General features: G+C 37.4%; 3 protein-coding genes across 6 annotated transcripts; all 3 read right to left on the bottom strand.

The window, feature by feature from the left end:
• Positions 1-4: 4 nt before the first annotated feature.
• Positions 5-13,340, bottom strand: LOC120772900 (zinc finger protein 436-like). Of its 4 annotated transcripts, none has more exons than XM_040101784.1 (8): positions 13,247-13,340; positions 12,818-13,190; positions 9,069-9,740; positions 7,168-7,326; positions 2,408-2,972; positions 624-736; positions 173-541; positions 5-94 (listed from the first exon to the last, which is right to left on the bottom strand). In XM_040101784.1, the coding sequence occupies exons 3-8, from the start codon at positions 9,408-9,410 to the stop codon at positions 89-91; spliced, it is 1,554 nt and encodes a 517-aa protein (XP_039957718.1). In that variant the 5' UTR covers positions 9,411-9,740; positions 12,818-13,190; positions 13,247-13,340; the 3' UTR covers positions 5-88. The 4 variants fall into 4 exon arrangements, with proteins under 4 accessions (XP_039957718.1, XP_039957727.1, XP_039957736.1 ...); XM_040101793.1 differs by having other exon boundaries at positions 12,818-13,177; XM_040101802.1 differs by lacking the exons at positions 7,168-7,326; positions 9,069-9,740; positions 12,818-13,190; positions 13,247-13,340 and adding an exon at positions 5,847-6,208.
• Positions 13,341-14,039: 699 nt separating this feature from the next.
• LOC120782855 lies at positions 14,040-15,291 on the bottom strand. Its single transcript, XM_040115386.1, has 3 exons — positions 14,926-15,291; positions 14,776-14,864; positions 14,040-14,716 (listed from the first exon to the last, which is right to left on the bottom strand). The coding sequence occupies exons 1-3, from the start codon at positions 15,195-15,197 to the stop codon at positions 14,040-14,042; spliced, it is 1,038 nt and encodes a 345-aa protein (XP_039971320.1). The 5' UTR covers positions 15,198-15,291.
• Positions 15,292-17,442: 2,151 nt separating this feature from the next.
• On the bottom strand, positions 17,443-25,988 carry LOC120769077. Its single transcript, XM_040095940.1, has 12 exons — positions 25,784-25,988; positions 25,566-25,647; positions 21,322-21,604; positions 20,271-21,242; positions 19,734-20,051; positions 19,444-19,666; positions 19,263-19,384; positions 18,994-19,174; positions 18,577-18,933; positions 18,351-18,496; positions 18,147-18,288; positions 17,443-18,082 (listed from the first exon to the last, which is right to left on the bottom strand). Exons 1-12 carry the CDS (start codon positions 25,827-25,829, stop codon positions 18,078-18,080), a joined length of 2,877 nt encoding a protein of 958 aa, XP_039951874.1. The 5' UTR covers positions 25,830-25,988; the 3' UTR covers positions 17,443-18,077.
• Between the last annotated feature and the right edge of the window lie 400 nt (positions 25,989-26,388).

Genomic DNA, 26,388 nt, shown 5'->3' with positions numbered 1-26,388 from the left:
CAGTTTGAAAGCTGCTCTGCTTAGCTGCGTTGGCTGTTGTTGCTGTTACTGTTGGTTTTGTTTCCTCTATTATTTCCTGTTCCTGTTGTCAATACTATAACAAATAATCGCATACATGTGTGTGAAATTAAAGCAAAAAATAACTGTTAATTAATGCCGTCAACCAACCCACCTCTAGATGACTCTTGGCATGCAATGTCCATTCGTCTCGACTCGAGAACATGCGTCCGCATAGCTCACAAGTCCACGACAATTGTTGCTGATGATGATGCGGTATGATGATGCCCGGTATGGCTGTGGTCTGTGTACTATGCTGTCCGCCAGTTGTTTGCACTATAATATTTTGTGTGGCCACTTGCACGGCCTGTTGTTGCAATTGCAATTCCAGATTTTGTTTATTGTCCTCGGGCTCGGGCTCTTTCTTTTTCACCATATTATTGAGTCGTTTACCCAATGGCGCTATATTCGTTGGCGTCACATGCTTGAATTTGTTCATATGAATCACAAGTTTATCGCGTCTGGCGAATGCTTTATTGCACACCTACAAGAGAAAGGGATTTATTTTTTATTTTAGGTTAGTAAATGCTCGGTATGTTTGTAGATGTAATTGTTTTATTATATACTTCACAAATATATGGTTTCTCGCCCGTATGTATGCGCATGTGGATTGTGAGCTTATCCTTTCTGGCGAGTCCTTTGCCGCATACCGTGCATTCGAATGCTTTATTGTTGGGGTCTGCGAAGAGAGTTAGAAGTAAAAATTTAATTCAGAGTAAGAAAATTCGTATTTTGTGTCTTTTTGTTATAGTTAGGATATTTGATCTACAATTTGATTGAATCTAGCACATAAAAAGCTCATTATCAAATAATCTCCATATATTTCATATCTAGTCAGTTCAGTTTAAAAGGCCGAACCTGTTGCAATCGCCAACACGGATCTCATTTGCACAGCCTAGAACGCCGTGTGGTTTTAGAACTTAACACTTCTATTTAATTCGTTGGAACGCTACAACAAATTTCTTGAAGCGAGCAATATCAGTTTCAGCTACCTCTCCAGCTGTCGAGATGTTTCAGCCGCAGTCTTGAGTCTTGCGAAATGTGGACAATGAAGATGAAAGTGGTGGGAATTTTCGTCTTCAACTTTAGCAAATTGCGTCCGATAAGCTTTACCGGACAATGCTTAGTAAATCTCCTAACATTGCGGCAAGATTACTACCTTAAGCCAGAAAGACCTTTCAGTCGCGCAAAAGATGGTCATCGACCAACATCTGCCAAGCTCATTCCTATAGGTTGAGTGCTAGAGCGCTGAAGAGCATGGGGATCCAGCTGTTTCCCATTCCGATAGTAGTGGAACGAAGATGCTACCTCTTGCCAACTTATCAGCTTCGCACTTTGCAGCGATATAAACAGACAACCTACTATTGTAGATCCGTAGTCGGAGTACTGACTTGCCTAAAGGAACTTGCAGTAATCCGGTAGCTTAAAACTAAACTTAACGGAGAGCTCTCTACAGTTTCAACATTTCCGCCAAGCTCCGTGATGCAGTGGTCCAAATGTTCTGGTGAAGTTGAAGAAGGAGAGAAAGTCCATGGCATCTGAACCCTTTCTTGTAACCACTCTCTCAGAGTCTTGTCTAGTGTAGAGTCTAGTGTAGTTAGACGCCACTAACTTCAGACATTCACCGACCTTGCGCAGTTTCGTCCAGGATACAATAAGAGAGTAAACTCCTACTTAACTAGAATCGACCCTGACATATCAAATATATGTCCAGCGTGCAACGTCTCCCCGAATGACACTAACCACCTCATGACCAGCTAACCCTACACATCTAACATCCCTCTCCCTATGGTCCGACCTCTTCGAACAGTACGTTTCCTTGGCCTAACATTGGATGACCTCGATGACAACTTATCTGAACCTTACTATCCTAACGGGGGCTACATAACCGTTACAATAGCAATAACAGTCTTTAAGTCTTTAACAGAGAGACCATCAGAGATCTCTCAAATTTCCGAATTGGACCACATCGCCACTGACCACGATACTGGAAGCAAAGTATGCTAATTTCCCTTAAGAAAATTACTATGGAGGGATATATTACATAGCAATACCTCGAAAAATGTACAGCTTTAGAAAAATTAAGGTGCAGGTATTTTCGGAACATCAGGTCATCTCAGATCCTAAATAGTGTAGACTGAGATAAAGCTAGAACAGCAAAAGTTATTGTTATTGTTTTTACAGATTATCCTTGACCTTATAAAGCAAAATTTTATGTAGTTCTGCACAATTTCTAAAGTTTGTAACTCGTTAGTTTTCGCTTCAAAATATTTTTTTTGAAACTTAACCAAAGAAGAGTTTAATAAAGTAATGCCAAACCAGAAACAAAACACTTTTCGACCATACTCACTTTTAGATGGATTCGTTTTGCGTACGCCCGACGAGGCTTGCTGCACTTGTTGCAGTGCCTTCAGTCGACTGGCCGGATGCATGGAACCACCCTCGACATATGGTTCGGTGAATGGTATTAGATTTGGCTTAGGTATATTGTAGGTAACATTGTCCGGTGACCAACTGCCTAAACTTTGTAGCACGCGTACGCCGCCCTCGAAACCCATACCCACATCGTCGGGTACGGTGAAAGTGCTCTCAGCGCCACCCGAACTGGAGGAACTTATTTGTGGTACCTTAATCGTGCTGGCGTAATGAGCTTGCTGCTGTTGTTGTTGCTGCTGCTGCTGTTGCTGCTGCAGTTGCTGCTGCGACGAATTGTTGTTATTGTTATTATTATTATTGGTGGTGGGCGAATTCTGTTGTTGCTGTTGTGCGGAATTCGTGGACGTTTGTTGTTGTTGCTGCTGTTGTTGTTTAAATTGTATTGCCGCCTGCGCCATTTGTTGTTGTACTGCCATATGCGCCTCAAGGTATGCATTCTTTTGCGCTACCGTCATTTTATCCATATTAACGGTACCGTCCTAAATGCGCAACCGAATGGAATAAATAAGAAAGTGTTTTTAAAAATCACATATTTCAACTATTTCTGTTAATCTAACTGTAAATCATAGCGTTGTTGGTAATAAAACCGGCTTTAGCGCCTAAAAGCACTTTTTGCCGCGCAATCCGTTTTTACGCTTTCGTTCTTATTTCCACTGTTCTGTGCTAATCTCACTTCGTTTCAAACGCACTTTTCACAAGTTCACGCTCATTTCACTCTCTTTCCTTTACTCTCTCTCTCTCTCTCCCTCTCTTTCCTTAGCATCCACTTGCACTTACTACACTCACTTTCCGTTTCGTTGTTCTGCGATTTACGAGTAGAGGGCATAGTCAATTTACCCTTGGAATGTTTGGGGAAGTGAAACATATTTTGGGGCGCATTTTGTGACGTTCAATTGTTTTTGTCACGCACGGGGGTTGGGGACGCAAAACATTACGTACCTTACTCTAAGGGCTTGTGTATTTTGTGTAATGAAATGAGCTTTTCCTGGAGCATTGCAACTTTTTTATTTCCTCAAATATTTTCTCATTGAAATTCGAGGAAATGTATATAAAAATAAATTTCATTTGTTTGTATTTGAATACAATCCGGCTTTATGTATTGGTGAGTGAACTTTATGGTTGTTATTACATTATATATACAAATATGTATATATTTGTATGTATGGGTGTGTAAGTACAAGCCGGTTGAGCTGTTCATTGCCGCCTATCACATAAGTATATATACAAATAACGGGTGTTTTTTAGGTGTGTGGTTTTCAATGTGGCAATACTTTTTTCAGAGTTGGTCTATTTGACAGTCTTTGCCTGATTTATACTCAGTTTGGCTTGCCATTTCAGAATGAACAGATTTACTACCAAAATAATTGCTCGGTTCGCACGACGAATCACGCGCTTCGTGTGCAATATTCGGTCGACTTAATCGCCCCGCAAAAAGTAAATCGAGCGAACATAGATCGTACCACGTTTACTCTAGCAGATAATGCTGCTGAGGAGAAGAGTATCGATGAAGACCCGAATGAGTCCATCCGTACTCATACGTAACAATATGAGCTGTGCCCATCCACTTTATGGAAGGCTTTGCGGACGGATGTTAGTTTGTGGGTTCACAGAATCCAAACTCGTTCAAGAATCAAAGCCGAACGACCGTCAAGCACGTTCGATGAATGGGCAGAAAACCAGATAGATAGCGATCCCGATTTTCACAAGAATTTTTTAGCAATAAACATTGATCCATATTTCTTCAAAAAGAAGGTGCCCATTAGGTTTGAGTCAATGAGGAACGTTATGGAGTCATGATTAATGGTTTTTTTGTTGACGGATGGATTTATTAAAAGAAAGTATTGCTGAGCGTCTTGCGAGATAATTCTCGTGCCGTGGGCCTGTAGCGTGTTCTCCAACACCTTGCGATTTACCACCCCTAATTGCGCTTATCTGCGCATAAGCCCGAAAAGATTGACGGCTTGGTAGTAAAAATTCGTATTGCTGTCAACCTCAAATTGTGGCAAGTGATCGAAAATTACGACTCTAATCAAATCAAACTCATTTTTAAATATAATAGGAAGCAGTTATCTAGTGCAAGCTAAATTCTTGGCCACAACATTAAATAATATGAGTTTTGTTATTTCTTCTTTTAAACCACGTGTCTGAAAGAACACCCTTTATATATGTATGTATGTATGAAAGTATGTAGGTATGAGGTGAAAGTGCTTTAGGAGAGTTTTGTGCAAAAGCAAAAGCGAACATTGCTCCCCGAACAATGGAATAACCTTATGAGGTCCAGCTAAGGACAAAGGATGATGAAGTTAGTGCATGTGTTTTAGGTATATGAGAATTTCGTAGTGATATGTGGATGAAACTAATTAATATATAAACTTATTTAGCTTACAAAAAAAGTTAAAAAGGAAATCAACCAAAAAAAGAAAAATTTAAAATGTTTCGTTTACATAAAAATTTAATTATTTGCAATATTATAAAAATTCGCATAAAAGCAGCTCGCATGCATGAAATAATGTTTTTAATATATTTTTAATTTTTTTTGTCGTTATGTAATCAAAGTTTCTTGCATTTTTTTATTACTTTATGACTTTTTATAACTTGCTGCACTTAATTATACACTTCATGCTCATAAATGTTTACATATTTTTTCAAATTATGCGCCAATTAAATTTGATTTTTTCATAACGTTTTGCGTGGCGATCTTTCCGTTCGTCACAGCGCCGCCATTTGTCGGTATACTATTGGGGCGCCAACCGGCTGGCACTTCCGTGGCGGCGCTTTGGCGTTACTACAGCCAGCCGTCGTGCTTCCTGATTTCAGCGCTCTACCCAAAACGCACACGCACAAACACACACACACGTATTTTTTCACCAAATTTGTAACTTTTTTTGTAAAGCAAAAGGAAAATAAAATATTTGCACTGTTTTTCTTTTGAGTTTTTTTTTTTTTTGGAAATTTCATAGCAATTCATTTTTTTAATTGGACATTTTTAATTTTTCACCAACAAACATGTATATACCGCTTAAACTCGCTTGCGAAGAGCCCACATAATAAGGTTTGTCGCGAAAATTTTCATTCAGTCACCAAAAGCGAATCAATCGATATTCGCATTTATTGTCCTTAGCCACCATATAAACTTGCACAATGAGGAAACTTTTGATTTTCGCTAAAGTAAAACGATAACACTGGAATTTAATTTTTTTTTGGTTCTGGCACCCAAATCGGTGAAACAATTGCTATTTTTTTCGTGTTTTTCGGTGTTGCCTAAAATATATTAGTTTTTGCGGCTGTGAGTTATAAAAACAGTATACACTTTGTGGGTAAGTAAATGCTTATGAAAAAATTTTCATCATCACCTTTTGTTTGTGTATGTATTGCGAAACTGATTTGCCACTCATGGTGTAGTAGCCTTCCGTTTTACTTTTTCGTACATTTGAATTAACATTTGAGTGATTTCGGATTCAGACGTAGAGCGCTTCTCGGTCGCTAACTGTTGTTGTGTATGGGAATCGTATCGAAATGTATCGAAGTGCCTGCCGCCCGCCGCCGAAGTTATTGCCGCTTGACTTTAACACCCGCACGACGACGGCTAACCCTCCACCCACTGCGCGATCCGTACCGCCCGACGAATCACTGCCTCATTTGACAGTCGAGCACACTAAGCAAATTATGCCACATAATTGTTGTTGCACACATTTAAATCTGTTATACATATATACTTGTATATATTTGTGTGAAGTACTACAATATATTATATTTGTGTATAATAAATATTTCAACCCGAATTCGTAAAACTTAGACTCGCGCATGGAATTGAAATGATAATTATTTTATTGAGCCCTGAGTTATAATAAGCAGTTATGTTATGTTGGCTTTTGTCGTCCTCAGCGCCGCGACGTTATGGCAAAGAATGGCAGGAAGAAATAGCCCGTGTCTACTAGGCATTCAAGCGGAATTGGCGAGAGAACAATAAGTTTTTCTTGCGCAACTCATCAGCACCACCGGCTGCCGTTCGCCGGTACTCGTATCCTTGTAACGCTTCGACTCCCTACCCCAAAAAAAATCGTGTTGCCTGTATGCATATTAAAGTGTACACAATGTCAAAGTTTGTCGTTCGCAGAGCAATTTCTGTGAGTATCTACTCAGTTTCGATGCCTTTCTCAACTTTTTCCAAAGTATTTCTGCTCACGTTGTACGAGTATTTGTCGACAGACGCCGGCCGGTCGCTTGGGTGGTGGGTGGCAATTGGTATGTGTTTTTATGTTCAGCCAGTTGGCATTCCAAGAGTCTCTTGCAATGCGTGAAAATGGAACAACGCGAAATGTACTTTACGACGGCTTTTAATTAAAGTTTGGCGAAAGCTTGGAGTAAATGAAGAAAGCAAACAGGCAAATTTTGCACGCCAGTGTTTCTTAACTTTTGAGTTTCGATCCACACAAATTGAAAGTTGTCAAGCCCTTCGATTGGACTTTAAACTTTGGAAAAAATCAAATAATTATATCTAAAGAAAATGAGCAGTTTAAAATAGAGTTTCCTTAACTTTCAAGCTATCTTTCCTCAAATTTTGATTTAGAGAAATGCTTTAACTTTTTTGACTTAACTATATACATATAATAAACTTATAACATCGCCATAAATATGATTTCGGTTTATTATTCTATTCTCTGTATAAATCACCTGAAAATTAATTGTCGCCGTCACCGCTCTCATCGAGTCCGCATAATTCTGCAGAATATTCTCAATCTGCAATGTCGATTGTCGCCAATCAAATAGCTGCTCCACTTTGTGTACGCATTGCTCACAGATATTCTTTGGAAGGTAGTCGTCCTTGGATATCTAAAAAGCACAGATACGCAAGAAAAATCAAGTTTGCGAGTTTCACAAAAAAATTACAAAAAATAAATAATTGAACAAATACACTTTTGAGGAGCGGTGTATATTATAACCAAGGCTTGAATTTTTCATCATGAAATTACGAAAACCCACGTTCTGTAAAGAATGTCTTTGGCGCGCTACGCTCAACTTATGGTCAACATAATCGGCCTACTGAGAGTACTATTCGCAACACCATCACCCGTCTTGAGACCCAGCATTCATTATTGTGTAATATTCGATTGAATAGACCACGTCCAGTACGCGTGAAAAAAATATATCAGCCGCAGCTCAGAGTGTATACGAAGCCCTTAGAGAGTCCATTCGACGCCGTTCACAGGAACTCGGACTGACGTCTGAATAGACTTGGTCCATTTTTCGTCGAGATTTTAAATGGAAAACGATGAGCGATGAGCACCATTTCTTGGTAAGGTTGTGGGCCGGCGGATGCATCGGTCCATATTTTTTTCAAAAATGATGCCGGTCAGAAGGTAACCGTCAATGGCGACCGTTATCACGCCATGATAACCGAGTATTTTATGCCTGAAATTGAAGGTCGTGATCTCAGTGACAATTGATTTCATCAAGACGTCACCACTTCCCACACATCGCATCAATTATTGAATTTATTAAGAGAACACTTCCGTGAGCAGATAATTTCAAATTTTTGGCCGGTCGATTGGCGAGCAAGATCGTGTGATACCACACCGTTAAACTTTTTCCTGTGGGAATGTGTAAAGTCTAAAGTTTATGCGGACAATCCTGCATCGATTCAGGCCTTGGAGCAAAACATCACGCGTCTCATTCGGCAGTTACCCGTCGAAGTGCTCGAACGAGTCATCGAAAATTTAACTCAACGGATGGACCTTCTGAGACGTAGCCGCGGCCAACATTTGAAAGAGATAATTATCAAAAAAGAATGTTCTTTCGAATGATAATAAACATTCCTCATTAAGGTTGAAGTTTCGAATTTAGAAGTTAGAAAGTATTCTATAATGGCCACCTTATATAATATTGATTGAACAGAGCTGAAGTCAAGGGTGTTAGAGACTCAGTTTTCTTTGGCCTACGATCCATTATTTTTTACGAACTATGAATTTTTATAATGTTGGATATTTAATATACTTAAGTATATTTGAAGTTTTGAGGAGTAACTGGGCTCTCTAAAAACAAATCGGCAATGGAAAGTGGGGGTCAAAAGTAAACACAGTTATTTTTACTAGGTTTAAAAAAAAAACTTCGGAATCGCAACTAATATTTAGAGTTCGTTTTGGTCAAAATTTTAACAAAATTCTTTTGTTTCCCGTTTTATAGGCTCTTTCCCATTTTAATACAACTATTTCGTGGTTATCAAGAGATGTCTCTTTTTAGTACGGAAATTATGTACATACATATATTCCCTGTGTACTCGCATCAATATAAAAGTTTCCCTGGCTTATCCAAACACAAAACTCATAAAAATAATAAAAATATATAAACAAAAGTATGTAGTTGCCGCCAAAACATATACCTGCAACACACACCCATCAGCGTATAACAGTAAACTTGTTTGCGACTGCATATTTGTTGACGGTTTCTAGTGGCCGCGCTACAACCCACAAGGAGGGGATTACATTGAGAGCACTACATAACCAGTAAATCATATGTATGTACATATATAAGCATGTGCTCTTATAAAAAATATGAAAAGTGCTTGCTTTACTCACATTTGTTGACATTAGCGTGCGCAGTTTGTAGACCAAATTCCTCTGCTCCGCCTCCTTTTCGAAGAGATGAATTTTGGCGGGACCATTTCGTATCGAACAGAAGCGGCAAAGTTCAGCGAATGTGGTGAAGTTCAAGTCGCCGTTATACACTTGTTGCTGTTGTTGTTGCTGCTGCTGCTGTTGTTGTTGTTGTTGTTGTTGGTGATGCTGTTGTTGCTGTTGCTGTGTATTGTGTTGCTGATGCTGGTGCTGATGTTGGTGCTGGTGCTGCGCGTGGTGTTGTTGTGTTGACTGTGATTGTTGTTGTTGTTGCGATTGTTGTGTATTATTGGCGCTCAACATAACTAAATCGTTTTACTATTCTGTTTGCTTTTTTTCTATTTAACTATCGCACTATAGGCACCCAAGTGCCTTAAACATTACTTTCATAACTTTTAGATTCGGATATTCAAGGAGGAATGTTTAAATAGTTGTTTGGGTGCATTTCAGAATATGTATGTATGTAAGTATATGTAAACCTTGAATTGATCGGTGTCAATATCTTTTATATCTTCAAAAGTTATCTTTGTTGATCTCTCTTTTGGTTTTACGAAATAACTTAAAGATTTTCCGAAGACTTGCCCTTCAATATTCCTTGACGACTATCGGTATGTTGTGAGATTACTAAATATTCTGCATAGATAAACATAAATGAAAACCAGTGTTCTCTATTAATTGGTTTTTGATCTCAGTGTAACAAATGCATTACATATTATAGGTTAATATATATTTTCGAATAAGTCAATTAGATACGTCGATGGAAGATACTGTCAGTATCGTCAATAACAGACCAATTGATAGATTAAGTGGATTATAATAGTCTGGGTCACATGAGAGTTACACTGAGAAAATCGCGTACGGAATTGGCAAGCAAATTTTTAAAAGAATCTTCTTAGACGCGCAAGTGTAACCATCCATATCATCATTCCCGTCCTATAAAATAGAACAGGAAGATGCACGATGACGTACCGAGATGAAAAGTGTGCTCCGCAAAATCTGTAGAGCCGTATGCGTGAGAGATGAATATCAAAGAAGATGGAACCATGAACTGTTGAGCTCTACTCGAGTTAACGGCGTAAAAACCCTTAAAAAAGCGCTAGTTGAGCCTTGACGTACGTATGGAAGATGATGAATCAGGGAAAAGCTTTTTCGATTCGAGTTCAATGGGTAAAGAACGGAAGAAAAATCACTCACACTTCCAAAAGAAGAACCAAATGCATGGGGACCTGTTTGCACTTGGAATGTATATCTGGCGTGACGTCATAAAGGATAGAGGCAATTAGCGGAATTTTGTGTTCTTAACCTGCAGTTGTAGTGCCAAACAAGAAGAAGTAAAAGTTCACCCGTTTTCACATAAAATCATGGAAATCAAAAATATTAGTTTTCACGAATTTTAGTTAACAAAGCTTTAGTGGCTAACGATGATACCTATTCGTATCGGAAAGCGTGGCTATGCCCATCGTTTCCTTCTATAGATCAATTAAAGTCAATGCGGGAAATGTCATGACTAAAACAGTGCACAAAATAGGAATGTTATCTTGAATATCTGTCTGTTCTGTGTCAAAAATTGAACGCATTCAGAGAGAGAAACGACAGAAGTACATACATATATATGCCAAGATAGGTTAGATTAAGTTAAATTATGTCGGCCCTGCAATTCGCTCGACAAAGGTGATGAAGGATTTCACTTGGACAGCTATAAACGCTGTTCCTTTAGATATGAATCAAATGACCTTCATATTGTACAGGGTTTGTCCGGGAAGTAATAGGACTGATTTTCTTCCGTCGCGAATGTACTTCGGAGCGTGCGCGTACTGACTGGATTCGGTAGAGGGTGTTCCTAGCTAACGAACAAGCGGCTCTCAGTTGTCTCCTAGCACTTCTGTGTCTTTTTTGACATCGTACACCATGAATTTGTTCCTCCTGGACAAACCGTCAAAGCCAAGTTTTACGTGGAAGTCCTCAAGAGTCTCAAACGAAAAGTCATTTGGGTCCGACAAGACATCGCAGCCGATTGGAAGTTGCACCACGACAACGCTCCGGCTCACAGCGCTTTCTTGTGAACAGCTACCGAACCAAAGCCGGTATTCCCTACAGCCCAGATGTGGCTCTCCGGACTTTTCAAGCTCTTTGAGACGACAGAGTGAATCCAACCTCGGCTCTCAAGGCTATTCCCGAAAAATGCTTTCCGTGATGCCTTCAATGCTTGGAAATCGCGCTAGCAACGCTGCATTGACGCATAAGGAGCCTATTTTGAAAGTTTTTAAAGAATTGTAACGTTTGGTTCAATAAAATTTTTTAAATGGACTCAGTCTTATAACTTTACGGACAAACCCTGTAAATCAACGAAACAGTTTGACAGTAACACAAACTACTTACTACTTAACGTCTGATGAAATGTAGACAGAGGAGGTGGAACTCCTCTAACTGCGGTAAGATAAACCTTGCTTAGAGCAAGTCATTCAAAGGACCTCTTTCGCTCTGCTATGGACCACAAAGATTTTGCAACCGTTACAAGTGCTAATTGTTAACCAGCGCTAACCGAGGTCGCGCGAGTGCCATGAATCTTTTCACTAAAACGTATGAAGACAAAAGTTGCTCTTTCTAGCAAGGTCATTGGCTTTGTTATTTCTGCGAAGATGAAATCTCTCAATAGGACCGGTTCGCTGGTGAAGTCCCCAGCTTCCTCAGACCCAATATTTCATTACTCGAATTTTTTGTGAGTCCTACTGTCTCAGCTCAATGTCGCGGACGCTCAATCGGCGGCCTACCAATACGGACTTTTGTCATGTGGTAGCCGTTACGGGGCATCTGAGAGTGTCTCATCATAAACCGAGGAGTGACCTCATTGAATCTCTTTAAACCAAGTCGCTGCCGAAGGAAAAGCCTCACAACTCTGACAGTAGTCTGTCTACGGTAATTTTTCATATTATTCTTGTGAATTTTTTCTCTTATGGTAATGACGAAAAAATATGGTTAAATATCAACGGAACCACCCTCATAAACTCGAGAGAAGTTGTCATGGACAACTTAAAAATATTCGCAGCCTATCTTGATATACATATGTATACTATACGTATATTTATATAAGATCGTTATTTATCGTTACGTTTACAAACTAAATACTTATTGCCAAACAATTAATTCTCTCAGTGTACTGCATTTGTCATTTTACTGCAAGTCAGTAGATATACACACACATAAGGACTTACATACATATGTACAGTATACTGACTAACGCGATAATCGCCTGATGCAATCGTCACATACTGCGATATACAGCACCGAGTGCAATGAGCTAAAAATTTGTTTGGTTGGCAAAAACATTGCCAGTTTGAAGAATTGAAGAAAATGTATACAAAGTAGTGTCTGTTTTTGAACACAGCGTGAAATTGGCGCTTCGAGCTTAGACTTGCCCTTAGCAACACAGTTACATATATACATATATGAGTGCAGCAAATGAAGGTGGAGCATTGGGCGCGCAATAACTGCACTTTTGACCACCCACTAACCTTGGCGAAAAATCGATATTGCACTTTTCCAATGACACAAAATTCGCTGCACTTCGCGGAAATGCCTATACAGCAGAAGCTTGAAGATGCAGAGTCGCGGCGCACACAGTTACTTGACAGTTACATATTTTTAAAAGCGCCACTTAACGCTCAAAAGGAATTGCTTGGAACCTGCGTGCCAAAAAACTGCCCGTTTACCTTTTTCCTTAAGTGTTTGTTTACTTATTCCAACGGCACTGCAGTATGCCATATAATGCAAAGGAATTTCCCATTTGATGATCACATTACTGCAGTTGCTGCTGCTGCTGCTGCTGCTGCTGCTGCGGCACCAAAGTATACCAATAAGCTGGCCATTGCACAGAAGTCATATTCATTCGCTTGTGATCACAGATTATGTATTTTACTTTTCACTACTTGCACAGTGGCTTTTTTTAATTCTTTTGTTTAATTATTTCTTTTATTTTTGCTCGGTTGCAATTTCACTTCTCAAACCACTTGAAAATCGCTGCACACAGTGAACTTCTTCGATTGATTTGCCCTTTTTTCAGCACTCAACTCCTGCAAATGTACACTGAAAATAATTTCTAAAGATTTCTGTATTGTTGTTGTTGCATTAATGCACTTTACACTCAATGGAGTTAATATGCGGCAGCTAAACGCTTTGGACCAATGAAATTTCCGGCCTACTGCCTTCCTGCTGACAGCTGGCCGCCACCTCCAACTGCTGTCGCAAATGCACTAATGTCAAAATAACGTGTCCAAAAAGTTACAGTTTTAGCAATACGAGAGAAAGGTTATGGCACAACCCACCCTGCCGAAACTGTATTGGCATTTCCGCGTATGCGCAGTTACCGATTTGCGGCTACAAAAGGAAACTGGCCGAAAGGAAAGAGTTAACCGACTGACACTTTGTTATGATACAAATTTCTGGTTCTGGTTGTGTTATTAACAGTTAAGATTTTCTAAATAATTACTTTAGCGTTTAATACGCCATTTATTGGCTTAGAAGTGTATGCCAAGGTATCGAAGATAAAGCGCAAATGTTCTTACAATTGCTAACTTGTGGCGGCTGGAACTGTCAAAATAGCCAACAGGTTGGCCATTAAATGAAGTGTTATCCTCGAACTCACACCCAACCAGCTATGAAATAGTACATATGAAGGAGAGTTGGTGGGTAGTCCTATACAAATAGCAGTAAAAACACACCCACACTTTTGCCAGTGCCCACAGACTATAAAGCGTGTGCTGTTGACGTCAATATTGACTTATTGGCCTATTAAGATAATGCTGTACACACATGAGCTGTTAGATCAGCCATTAAACTGTGGAAAACTTTTAATTTTGCTAAAATAAATTTTCCATAAACATAAAAATATTATTGCGAATGCAAAAACTCGAGAGATGTATCTCCTCCAACTGCTCATTCGCCTATGGGGAATTGTTCCTCTTCAATTTCCATTTCGTTAATAACCTCCATAGTATCTCTACCGCCATATGGTAGAACCTTCCTCAATTCCTCCTGATCGGCAATGATCTCTGCCTTCCACTGCTTTATTTGGTCCTCACACACTTGCAAGCACATCTCATCTTCACATTCCTCTTCTTCTTCAATCACTCTATTTCGAAGCAGTGCTACTTTTGGTGCGAAAATCTTTTCCGCTTTCTTACATGCATCTTCCGAGCTATCCTCGGCGCCAGTGCGCTCGAATGGCCGACAAGTCATACACGATGAACTGCTCATTATTGCCGAACCACCGGAAGATGAACATGAAGAGGGCGCAGAAACATCCGTTGAAGCCGGTTCACCACCAGCACCATCAGTATGAAAGACACATGGTTTTGATCCTGGCGGTGCCAAAAAATTTACCTGTTGACCTTTGTCTTCGAGGAAAAGATTACGCTTAGCTGAACATACATTGCTTATAATTGGCAGTTCGGAGTTTTGTAAGGTCAACCACTCGGCCAACTGTACTTTCCAACTCTTAGACTCTTCATTCGGTTTCTGTACGATTTCATAAAGCTGACTAATAAATGGTGCTATCAAAGGATCTGTGCTGAACTTGTGTCGCTTGAAAATCGGTATCGGCTCGGGAATATCTATGGGGTGGAACGTAAATGTTACGAAAATGAATTTATGTTAAATTCGGCAACTTTACAATTTGGAAATATGAAACTTATTTCAAATGCCGCACACTCGGCACTTTTCGAGACGTGTACATTGCGTTCCATTTCCACAGAAGTAGTGCTACAGAGGTTAGAATTTAAGAACCTTTTCAAAACCATATACTTGTATATGTAAGTCTTACAAGTAACATATCATCGTGCAGATCAAATCGTCTACGGCGCATTCTTTGGTCAATATGAAAGCCTCACTGTTGCCCTTCGAAAGCAAAATAACTTGCAACATGAAGTCTTTATCGTCCGCCAGTGGTTTGTAAAATTCTGCGGCATTCTCTGGCGAAAAGAGTATCTTCCGTTGACCTTTGATCATAAATTCGTGCTGCAATAAATGCAACAAGACGGGCTTGCGCTTGTGCATGTAATCCGCCTTTATGATGAGCAGCGTATCTTCGAACATGATAAATATTAGTATGGGCTTTAAGAATACCACTTATCACAAATATGCGTGCACAATGCGGATAAAATAAAAATTTTCTAGGAAATAAAATAAATTTCAAAATCGAAAGTCAAAGACTGGATAGTGAAGTTTACGAAATAAGTATATGTACGTATGTATATACATATGTATATATGTAGATGTGGGGTTGCTGTAAAAACTTTTGTCAGGCATTATTTTCTGGTATTTGAAGAATGCGAGCTTCGGTCGCACCGAAGCTATAATGCCCTTCACTCGCATAAAATAATTGTCACAAGAACTTGCTTTTGATGGGCTGGTTGTAAGTTGATCTGAACATTTTCTATGGAGATTGTATCGTCGACTTGGACAACAATCCATTACAGGTTTCTTGTCAAATAAAAAGGTTTTCCATCAAAACACATGATTTTGATCTTAAACACTAAGCGGCTTGTTCGCGTATATGCAGACTGACATAGCCCAGCTCATCATGCTGATAATTTATATATATTTCTATATGGTAACCGACGTTTCCTTTTAGGTATTACAAGCTTCGTGGCAGACATAAGGGATCGTCTCAGTGGGATTTGCTGCATTTTCGAATAGTACACACTATAATAAACTTTCTCTCAAATTTTGAAATCGAAATTCAAATTATTATCATCGCTACAGCATTTTTTGTAGAAAGGGAACAGAGTGGAGAACATAGCGACTCTAATTTTAAACACGTTTTTCTCAGAATGGGGTTTTTCAAAACGGTTTCCACTCTCAAAGGAAGAGTTTTGAAGATATCTAGTTCCAATTTGGAAAGAACATTTTTAACGTCATTCGCTATCGCGCTATGGAAGCTTTTTTTTTTTGAAAACTTCCTATTTTTTCTACGGAAAACTGTCGAAAAAACGTCGATACTTTTTGTTCAAACCGATTTTGTCAAACTTCAAAAAAAAAACAAAAAAAAGCTTCCATAGTGCGATAGCGACTTTCCTACAGATTAATAATCTTTTTGAAATTTTTTTTAGACCAAAATGCGGCGGCAATCGCGGACATCGTACAGGGCCTTTTTTACGTGTCATTGCAACAATATATTAACCTATTATACACACAATAAATGAACATAAAAAATCATTTTATATGCGTCATGAATGGTTTTATTTATAACAAAAAACCGGTTCGATTAGTTCATTTCAACACCAAAAACAAAAAAAAAATCGCGAATCAGTGATTTTTCGGAGGGTCACACTGAGACGATCCCTTAATATACCCAGTTCACGGTATAATGATCGAAGCAAACATTGACTTGCGCAGGCCCCAGCTTAATTCAGTCATTGCATTCAATATCATCGAACCACTACGGAGTTTGCTCGTCTTCCTTATGAATCCGTTTCATGCCAATTGGGGGGTCAAAAAAATCGGATGATCCCATAACATTCTCGGTAATTTGCGGTTTAGTTCTGGTTTCAAAGCGATATTGGTGCTGGAAAAGTCTCAACGCAATCAACGGTGATAGCAAAAGAAACAGGGTCGAATTCAATTCATGATATTTTTTATTTAGCAGTATGATAGAACAACTTTGATTATCAAGTTATCAGTGATCTCGGCCATCGAGCTGTGATTCGACGCCGCACTCTTAAGATCTTATAATGGAATATTGTGTAAGCTTTCGTCAGATATAGTCGAAAATCATCACCGAACTTTGGAATATGGAGTTAACAGTATTGGTAACAACACCTTCGACTTATAACTGTAATAGCGTTCCACGAATAATAAATTTTTGACGCCCTGAAGACTATATTAAGTTTTCTAGGAAGTTTTTAACACCAAAAAGGGTGTGTCCGAGTCGGGCAAATACAAAACAAATATTTATTTATTTTTTTTTGTTTTTTTGCTAATCGGGGACTTTGTCCTTGCTACTCGACCGTGAAACTCAAGTGTATGAATAAACCCTCCTTTAACGGAGCCTTTCTCATCACCGAATTAGTATGAAATTTCTCTTAAATCCGAGCGACTAGATTTGCTACAAACAGTTAGACAAACGGGCAACATAATTTAATATAGAATAAGTTTGCCCTTCACGGACTAAAATAATAATCGCACTTATGGATAAAAGGCATACAAACTTTCTAAAACAAGTAGTTGTTCAAGTGAAACTCACGTCTTATGTCCAGAATGGCGCCAAGCCAAGACCCAAGCAATGCTCAGCTACATACCTTCCTATACAATGCATTTTATATAAAATTTTCGAAAGTAATTTGGTGTTATTGAATTTTAAAATACAATTTATTTCTGTTACTAATAACATTAAACATTCCTCATTGGAATCTAGCATAGAAAAATCTTTCAAACCGAATGTGAGATACAGACTTTACCGTGACTTCAGTACTTTTCATTTCGTTATTGATATTTTCGTTTTCATTTTCGTTTTCATGCTCAACTTAGTGCCGCTTATTATATATATAGTATGTATAAGTATATGTATTTATATTCTGCTGCTTACTACAATAAAAACATATTATAATTATTTAAAAAATGGCGCTACAACATTATCAAACTTCGTATTTCTTAGCCAAATATAACCAAGAGACATCATAGCGCATACAATCACATTACCTTAGCGCATGAAAAATTTACAAATATACTTATATTCATTAAGTGAATATGCAAAAGTGAAAATTTAATTATTTTTTATAAAAGTAAACTCCACTGTTTTCTACATAAATGTTGTAGTTTTTGGTTATATATATGAAATAAAAAAATAATAATTCACACATTTTATAGAATTTAAAGTAAGGTGAATAATAGATTAGTTAAAAGAAGTTAATCGCATCACAATTAATCATCATCACCGCCATTCTATTTACTTCGCAACTCCTGTAGAAACACTTCTTAAGCTAGAAGACAAAGATAAATAAAAATATGACAAAAGAATACATTTTTTCGACTGCTTACACTTACCGGATACTCTGGCAAAAGCCAAGCTGGATTTCTCACCGCTGAAACACTTGCCGATCTTGGCGCAAATGCTGCTTTCGTCAGTTTCGCCATCGCGTGCAAGATTCAGAATGCTCTGACCATAAGTTCTAATCATGCGGTTGCACTGAAATAAATGATACATATGCTTAGCAAAAGTGTGAGCGAATTTAAGTCACAGAAACTTACAATATCGTAGTATTTGGCAGAGAGCACTTGGCAACCCTCCAAGAGCATATAGTATTCTGTAACCGATTCATGATCCAAATGCTGTTTGAAATATGGCAATAGAGCCGAGGTAGCGCCATGACAAACGCCGCACTCAATGACTTCATCTACAAGTACCGGGAGAAAGAGAGAGAGGTAGAAAATATGTGCAACCAGTAATCGTGTAAATATAAAAACTGACACCTACCGCTGACCACATCCAAGCCGGACATACACAACTGCATTTGTTGGCACATCATTTTGGGTGGCACGCTGCCGATCAAAGCTAAAATAGTGTTTATATATTGATCGATGAATTTGGTGCAGCTTTTTGTCACCGTTTTCGGCATTATTTTGCAAATATTCTCAACAGTGTGTTTAATTTCATCCTGAGTCGTTGCATTCTTCAATTCAGACTCCAATTTGGTCATAACAAATTCACATAGCACACAAGTTGGTGGATCCTTCACTATGTCATCCAAGCCGGTGAGGCGATCATTCTGCCTGGCGAGTTTTTGATCGGGTAATACAACAACGTCGTATTTGAGTGCCTCATCGATGTCCACTGGAAGAGTTACAATATTTGTATTTAAATACATTTGTTGAATATATATATATTACTTACAATCTTCTTGTTCGCTCCAAAGACACAGGCCGATTTCGCGGCAAATAACTTTCGGCGCCATTTCTTTAACAATTAAATCAGCAATTTTATCTCCGTATTTGGCTACGTACTTATGGCATTTTTCGCGTATATTCTTGCGTAATTTGTCACAAGATTTATCCAGAGCCTGTTTGATTTCATCCTGAAAAGTAAGGATTTGTGAATATAAATTTTGTTAAGATGCTTTCAATAATTCATTATTCTGCCATTCCGATAAACAGCTTTCCTACCTTGGTTTGGTGTTTTCCAATTCGCTTCTCTGCAATTTTAATGAACTCCTCGCACAACAAACAGTTTGGTGGTGCACCGAATGCGATTTCCACCGATTCGTTGCTATCGATCTCATTAACTCCTAATGGAAAACAATATATGTATATTAAAGCAACATTTTGCTATATAACAATAACTAACCATCTTCACGGCTCTTCGCTTCCAAAATAATACCCAAATCATCCAATTCATCGCCAGATGACGGGCATAATTTCACGGCAACACAGATTTCTTGTGGCGTAAAATCGGTGATCAACATATCGACCAGTTCGTTCGAATAAGTTTCGACAAAATCAACGCATTCGGTTTGAAGTTTTGAGGGCAAATGGACACACAAATGATCTAGCACATTCTTGATATTTGCCTGGAACAATAATAAATAATAATCAAAACACTTTTACGAAACCAAAAAAACTACGTTATTAATTTACCTTTGATTTGTCGTTTTTGATTTTTGCTTGAGCTTGTTGCACAGCAAACAAACACAGTGGACAAGTGGGTTTGTCGCTCTCCACATTTGGTTGGGTTGACGGCTTGGTTGTTTCCGGAGCAAATATCTCTACGTCATCGAAATTGTCATGATTGGCTGGGCACATAGACAATTTAGGACAAACTTCACGGGGATTCAGACCTTGGACGAGGAGCGCTATAACGGCATCGCCGTACATATCAATGAAGTTGTGACATTCACCGCGAAGTGTATGACCCAAGCGGTCACAGACATTATTAACGAGATCTTTAACTTTGTCCTAAAAGTAAATTAAATGAAATTTGAATTTTTATTCACGCAATTTGGCATGAATTATTTTTTAAACTCTGCCGCCAAAACAACAACAACATTGTTTAATACAGCAGGACAGTGTCTGAAGAAATTGTTCAGATCGGGCCACTATAGCATATAGCTGTCATGCAAACTGATCTATCAAAACCAAGTTCTTATATAGAATCTTGTTTTATACTCATCTTACCTCCGTGGTTGGTGTTGAGAGTTCCACCTGGATATAGTGCAGCATATATTCACAGAGAGTGCACAGTTCGCCATTCTCCACTAGTAAACTCGGATTAGCAGCGCCCATTAGTGTATCAATTGGCAAAGCCATCTCGTGTATTTGCTCTTGTGTAAATTTCGGTTCGTTAGCGCCCAATTTGCGTAGAGTAACCTTAATTTCGGCTGGTGGGAACGAGGGCAACAATGGTCTAATTTCACCCTTGAAAGCCTCATCGTTACCCTTTGGACATACACCAATCAAGAAACAAGCACCACTAGCATCTAAATTGTTTACCAACGCATTGTAGATCACATCATAGTACTGTTCCACCAAACTGTTGCACTCCTCTTTGAAACCCTTAGTTTGATTGCAGAGGCCATGTAAGACTTGTTTGAATTCCGTTTCGGTTGTGTTGGCAATTAGTACGTCACGCAAATGTTGCACCAATTGTTCACACAATTTACATGGAATATCATCACCCAAATTACTGGCAAGTGCCACTGTATCTACGGGCTCTGCAGGATCCTCAGCGTGTTTGTGGTAATTGGCGACGCATGAGCCGGACATGTGGCATATGCCGAAAGCGTTGAGATTCTCCTTCATATGATTGTAGATGTCGTTAAAATAGGTCAATACAATATTGGAGCAGGCATCAGAGAATGACGACATTTCACCGCACAGATGCAAAATATTTTCGAGCACTTCGTCGCGGTTGGCCTTATTGAATTTCTCAGCGATTAAGGAGCTCAAGTGATTGCAATTACCACAGGTTAATAGGTGTTGTTGTTGTTGTTGTTGTTGTGGTGTTGTCGTAACAATTTCTTGAGATTCTTTGGATTCATCAGATTCCTCCTCTTCCTTCAATGTGCCATCCAAAGCGGATTGGTAATAGAATTTCAGTAGCTCATCGATATGTGCATTGTTGCAGAGGCCAGCGACAGAACAAACTTGCTGTAAGCGTTGAAAATAAAATTAATATTATATATACGTATATACATAAATATAGATTTATATTTATGAGTGCTCTTACATCTGGATTCATTTCTGAGGACAGCGCCTCCACGAGCTCAGGTACAAAATCGTCAGCCAACTTGTCGCATTCCTTCTTAACAATTTTGATTGGTATGAGATTGCAGGAGCCCTCGAACACCTCTTTCAACTCCTCCATGGTTTCATTGCTGCGCAGCTGATCACGTGCCTGTGTCACCATATCTTTGCATATTTTACAGATGGAATCATCATCGACCTCAACGTTTTGTTTTTCCCACACAGTTTGTATACAGTGACGCACGGCATGACAACCTTTAGCATTACTGTAAATTACAAAATTAACAAAACTCGATTAAATATTGGAGTATACCTCGTATATATACAGAGAGATTAAATTCGCTGCGGAAATGTGGACATATTTTGCGCTTACAATCATTTGTTATTGTTTTATTTTGTGTAAGAAGAATTTATCACGCATGTAGATATCAACGAATCGTCTTCATTGGATTCAGATAAAGTCGCGTTTCGCGAACAAAGTACATATGGGAGCTTGTGTTTACTCTGATATGAGTTCATATGCATGGAATTGCATAATTATTTTATTGAAAAAAAAACTTTAATCAGAATAGGATATGTAATAGCATCATATCAGTACTCGTCAAAGACGACACCGCGATGAATTTTCCACGACAATCGGGCTACATACAATCCATGAAATGATGATGAAAAAATGAGCCGAAAGAGAAAAAAAATTCGCTGAAGGCACAGAAGGCCATTCCAGCCGAAACTGTATTAAAAATGGGATTAAGCAATTGACATTGGTTCAGAAGCCTATTTCGACCAAAAAAAAATAAATATTAGTGAAAATGTAACGTTTTTAGTCCTGCTCAAATTTGATCAGATGCTACTTTTAGATGTACTTTCCAGTTCTTGAGTACTAGTACCCTGAATATAGAATAATATGACAACTAAGTACACGCCAAGTCTTTGCAATATGGCATAGTGTGAAAATAAAAATCCTTCTTTAAAGGGAAAATGCTAACTTTTTAATTTTTTTTCACGATAACTTAACATTTTTTTACAATGTTATGCGATTTTGCTAAGATTGTACCACTGCAAATACTGCACACAATTGAAAACCAATTGGTAGGGTCTGGGAGCTAGATCAGCTACGGCTTTTATACATATAGAAAATTTTTTTTAAGTTTTAAATGCAAAACACCCATTGCTGATAAAGCTAACGAAGTCACAGTTTATTAACACTTGACAGCAAGTAGCACAGTTTGCTTCGGCACCATGCTTTTATATTTCAATCTTTAATAAACTATTGGATGAGAAAACATATAAAAAAGTTGCTTATAATTGATAAGACGTGAATAATGAGCAATATTGTAATATCTGCAAATAATAGTACAAATGTACTTAGAATATGCATACTCGCACAAACAAAATACAACCGTGAGGTCGCAGCATTGATACACATACATACATAAATACATTTGTGCAAAATACTATGAATATAATTAAATAATTTTGAATACAACTTAATTGAAGACTATTTACTAATTAACTGTTGTGGGAAATGAGTATCTAACCACTTTTAGGGATACCACTTTAACCCACCCTCCATGTATAAAATTAATTAAAATATGTAAGCATAAATCGAGGGTTAGGAAACCTACAGTTCATCAGCATGCAAACACATGCATTCACTTATGTGGGCACTGTGTCCATATGTAAAGCATGTGGTGTCAGACAATAAAAACGAAATTTGTGCTGCACCAAAAGTACATTATCAGCAAAAAAAAAGTACAGAAGTCAAAAAATGTTCAATTACTTGTAGTATATGACTGATTATTGTGACAAATAATTTCAATCAACCATGGGAATAATCAACAAAGAACTTTCATATACCTACAATATAAATCAGTATGTATGTATAAAAAGATCGAGTGAAGTCAACCACAAAATTAGCGATTTTATTTCGGTTGTACAAATTACAATTCCATAATATAAATCTAAATATACTCATTCACATGTTTATCAGTGCAGAAACCTCGTAAAAATTTAGGTATATAATTCCCAGGCAATAAGAAAAAATCGTTAAAGAGCTTAGCGATATTCGGTTTTTTGTTGTATAATTTCTTTTATGTTTAACAAACAACATAAGTAGCAAGCAAAATGGGATAAGTAATTTGTGTTTAACAATATAAAAAATGCGTAAGAATTAGTTTATAGTGATAATGTTCACATTAAAAAAAAAAAAACAAAAAAAATACATACATAAAGTCAATTTTCATAGTTATAAATTACGACCATTTCGATATATATTTAATTATTTCTTCCAAGTAACAGGCAGCCGCGCTAAATCAGCACAAAAATTGTTGTAATTTGCATTAGAAACGCTGGGGCACATAAATTAACAAATGATAAAGTGCAAATATGAAAAAGTTTCTATTGTAAGCAGTAGAAAATATTGTGACATTCGCTCGAGTTCGACGAAATATACATATGTATACTTAAAAAATGATAAAGTGCAAATATGAGCAGCTGAAAAGGCTGGAATTTCCTTTGTAAGCAGTAGAAAATATTGTTATTGCATACATGCAATACATTGGATAACACATTCACTCGTCTTATTTATCAAAAAAAACTAAAAAGAACTTTGTATTTAAAACGAAGAAGCCCCCCAATTAGATATTGAAGCTAACACAAGATCTTATGTTGCTTCCAGTTTATCAATTTTTTTAATTGTACGCGAGATCTGTACAAATATACACTTCTTCCATGGTTCAGGGTATATTTATATGGATTCTTCATTCACTATATAGTACACATGTACACATGGACACTTAAAATTCAATATCTTATAATGCTTTTAAAACAAATTTCCTTTCTTTTTAGTATAATATTTTGGGAATGTGTATTATTCCGAACACTATACGACATACCATATATATAGAGATATGCATTTTCTGTTAATGTTACTTGATAGCAACAAATACAATGAAATTCAATATAAAACCATCTGGGACGTAACACTGCAGTAGAAGGAGCTTTCGTGCAAATATTTGGAATATGAAGGTGTAAAAAAACAACGAAATCCACATGAGAAAACAATAACAAACAAACAAAAACAAAAAAAAATACACAAATCCAGACAAACACTTTGATTTGGTTTATAGTTTCAAGCGTATACCTGAGACTTATGACTTAGTCATACCATTCATTGGCGATGAGTAATGGAAAATATGACTCTTTTGTGTACATACACATATACTCCAAGTAAAGGGGTGAAAAGTATGCAATATGAACCTAATTGCAAACAGAACTAATTAAATTACAATCTTAAAGCGCCGCTCAGTAAATGTTTTCTTAAAATATCAGAGAGTAATGTATATGATACGAGTATGTACATACATATATATATGTACAAGCAAGTTTTATAAATATTTATTAAAGAGATGCCAAAAAGTTTAAAAAACCAAAATAACTTAGGGTTATCAGCTACTAACTGTTTGCTCTATTTTCTGTTAGTATCAGATTGTAGAATAAATTGCATCGTAAAATCAACACCCGTTCACCAGTCACAACAAAGGCACAACTAAGTAAGTGTGGGTATCTACGTGAAACAGAACTCTTATCAAATAATTTTTTCGTTTTTGTTTTTCATCCGTTAAAATAATAGAAAACACAAAAAATATACTTGCTATACATATATCTGTATATTTACTAACTATTTGGTTGGGTAACGCAACAAAGGCAAAATAATAAAAACCGAGAAATATACAAAATGGCTTGAGAAATTGGGAGAGAAAAATATTAACACACTCAACAATTTTCTACTTAATAGCAAAATGAACAATACTTATGCAAAGCAGCGCTAATCAGCGCAAACGCCGGCCGTGCTGCTAGGAAAACCTATACGCTGACGGCAGGTAGATATGAGAACTCTTTTGTTTTCAGTTGAAAACATATTTACGAGTCGTGCAAATACATTTGCAAATGTTGTTGCATTCCTACAAATTTTCTTTAGATCGCTGTTCTCTGTCGTTTTAGCCTGTTGTACGTCACTTTTGGATAGCATCCAGCGGCGCAATTTCTTTGACTACATTTTATTTATTTATCAATTTTTGTTTTACCTTATCTTATTTCTTTACACTTCGTTTTGTGATGTTTTGATTTCGGCCATTGTGATAATCTTTTGCGTTTCGCAAAATTGTTAACACAATAGCTTGCTTGAGGTAAAACAGCTGACACAACAGAGCTAATAAGTATACTTACGTTAAATTGCTGCACCAGTAACTGGGACCCCAAGTGCATTGTTTCGCTCCTAGCATTGGTGTTGCATTCACGAGAAAAGCACCTGCAATTGCAAGAATATTATAGAAACGTCTTAAATACAATATACGTATAAGTTGTTGAAGTACGTGCGGTGGCAATGCAGGTATATTGCGTACAATGGGAAGTTTTATGTAAAATTTTATATTTTTTCTACTTACCAGCCAGAAGCGCGATTGCAGCGCAAAGTAAAAAGCTGCTCCGCATCTTTTCTTTTTAACGTATAACGGAACTCACAATCGAATTTCTTACGTTATCAATATCACCAATGAGAAAAATTGCTTAATTTTAAACACAATAAAATTTATAAATGTATATTTTTGTTAGTCCGTCACCGAATATAAATTGAACTTTATTCGACAAATGATAGAAGATGAATAATCGAAAAATAGAGGACAAAGCAAATTGAAATTTTTATTGTGGATTGACAGCAAAGCATGAGCAGAGCGACATCTACTGTGGATCATATGTATGTCTATGCAGTGTTGTGAAATTGAACAAATGCATTAAATTTAAATTCATAATTAATTTTTTTTATGTTAAATGAGTTTTTTAACTGTTTGAAATTTGTATACAGAAAAATAATGTTTAATGATTTTAGTTTTATATTTATAAAAACATAAGAATGTTACAATATTTAGAAGATAATTATGGTTCTTTTAAAACTCAAACCGCTTTATCTTATTTATGGAACCTTATGAATGAACACATATAATGATTGAAGACTACTCACAATTTTGATTTTTCACCGGACGGTGGCTTCAGA

The sequence above is a fragment of the Bactrocera tryoni genome, chromosome 1 (assembly GCF_016617805.1).
Source record: "Bactrocera tryoni isolate S06 chromosome 1, CSIRO_BtryS06_freeze2, whole genome shotgun sequence".
In the NCBI taxonomy this organism is placed as follows: Eukaryota; Metazoa; Arthropoda; class Insecta; order Diptera; family Tephritidae; genus Bactrocera; species Bactrocera tryoni.
This window is presented reverse-complemented; position numbering and strand designations above follow the sequence as displayed.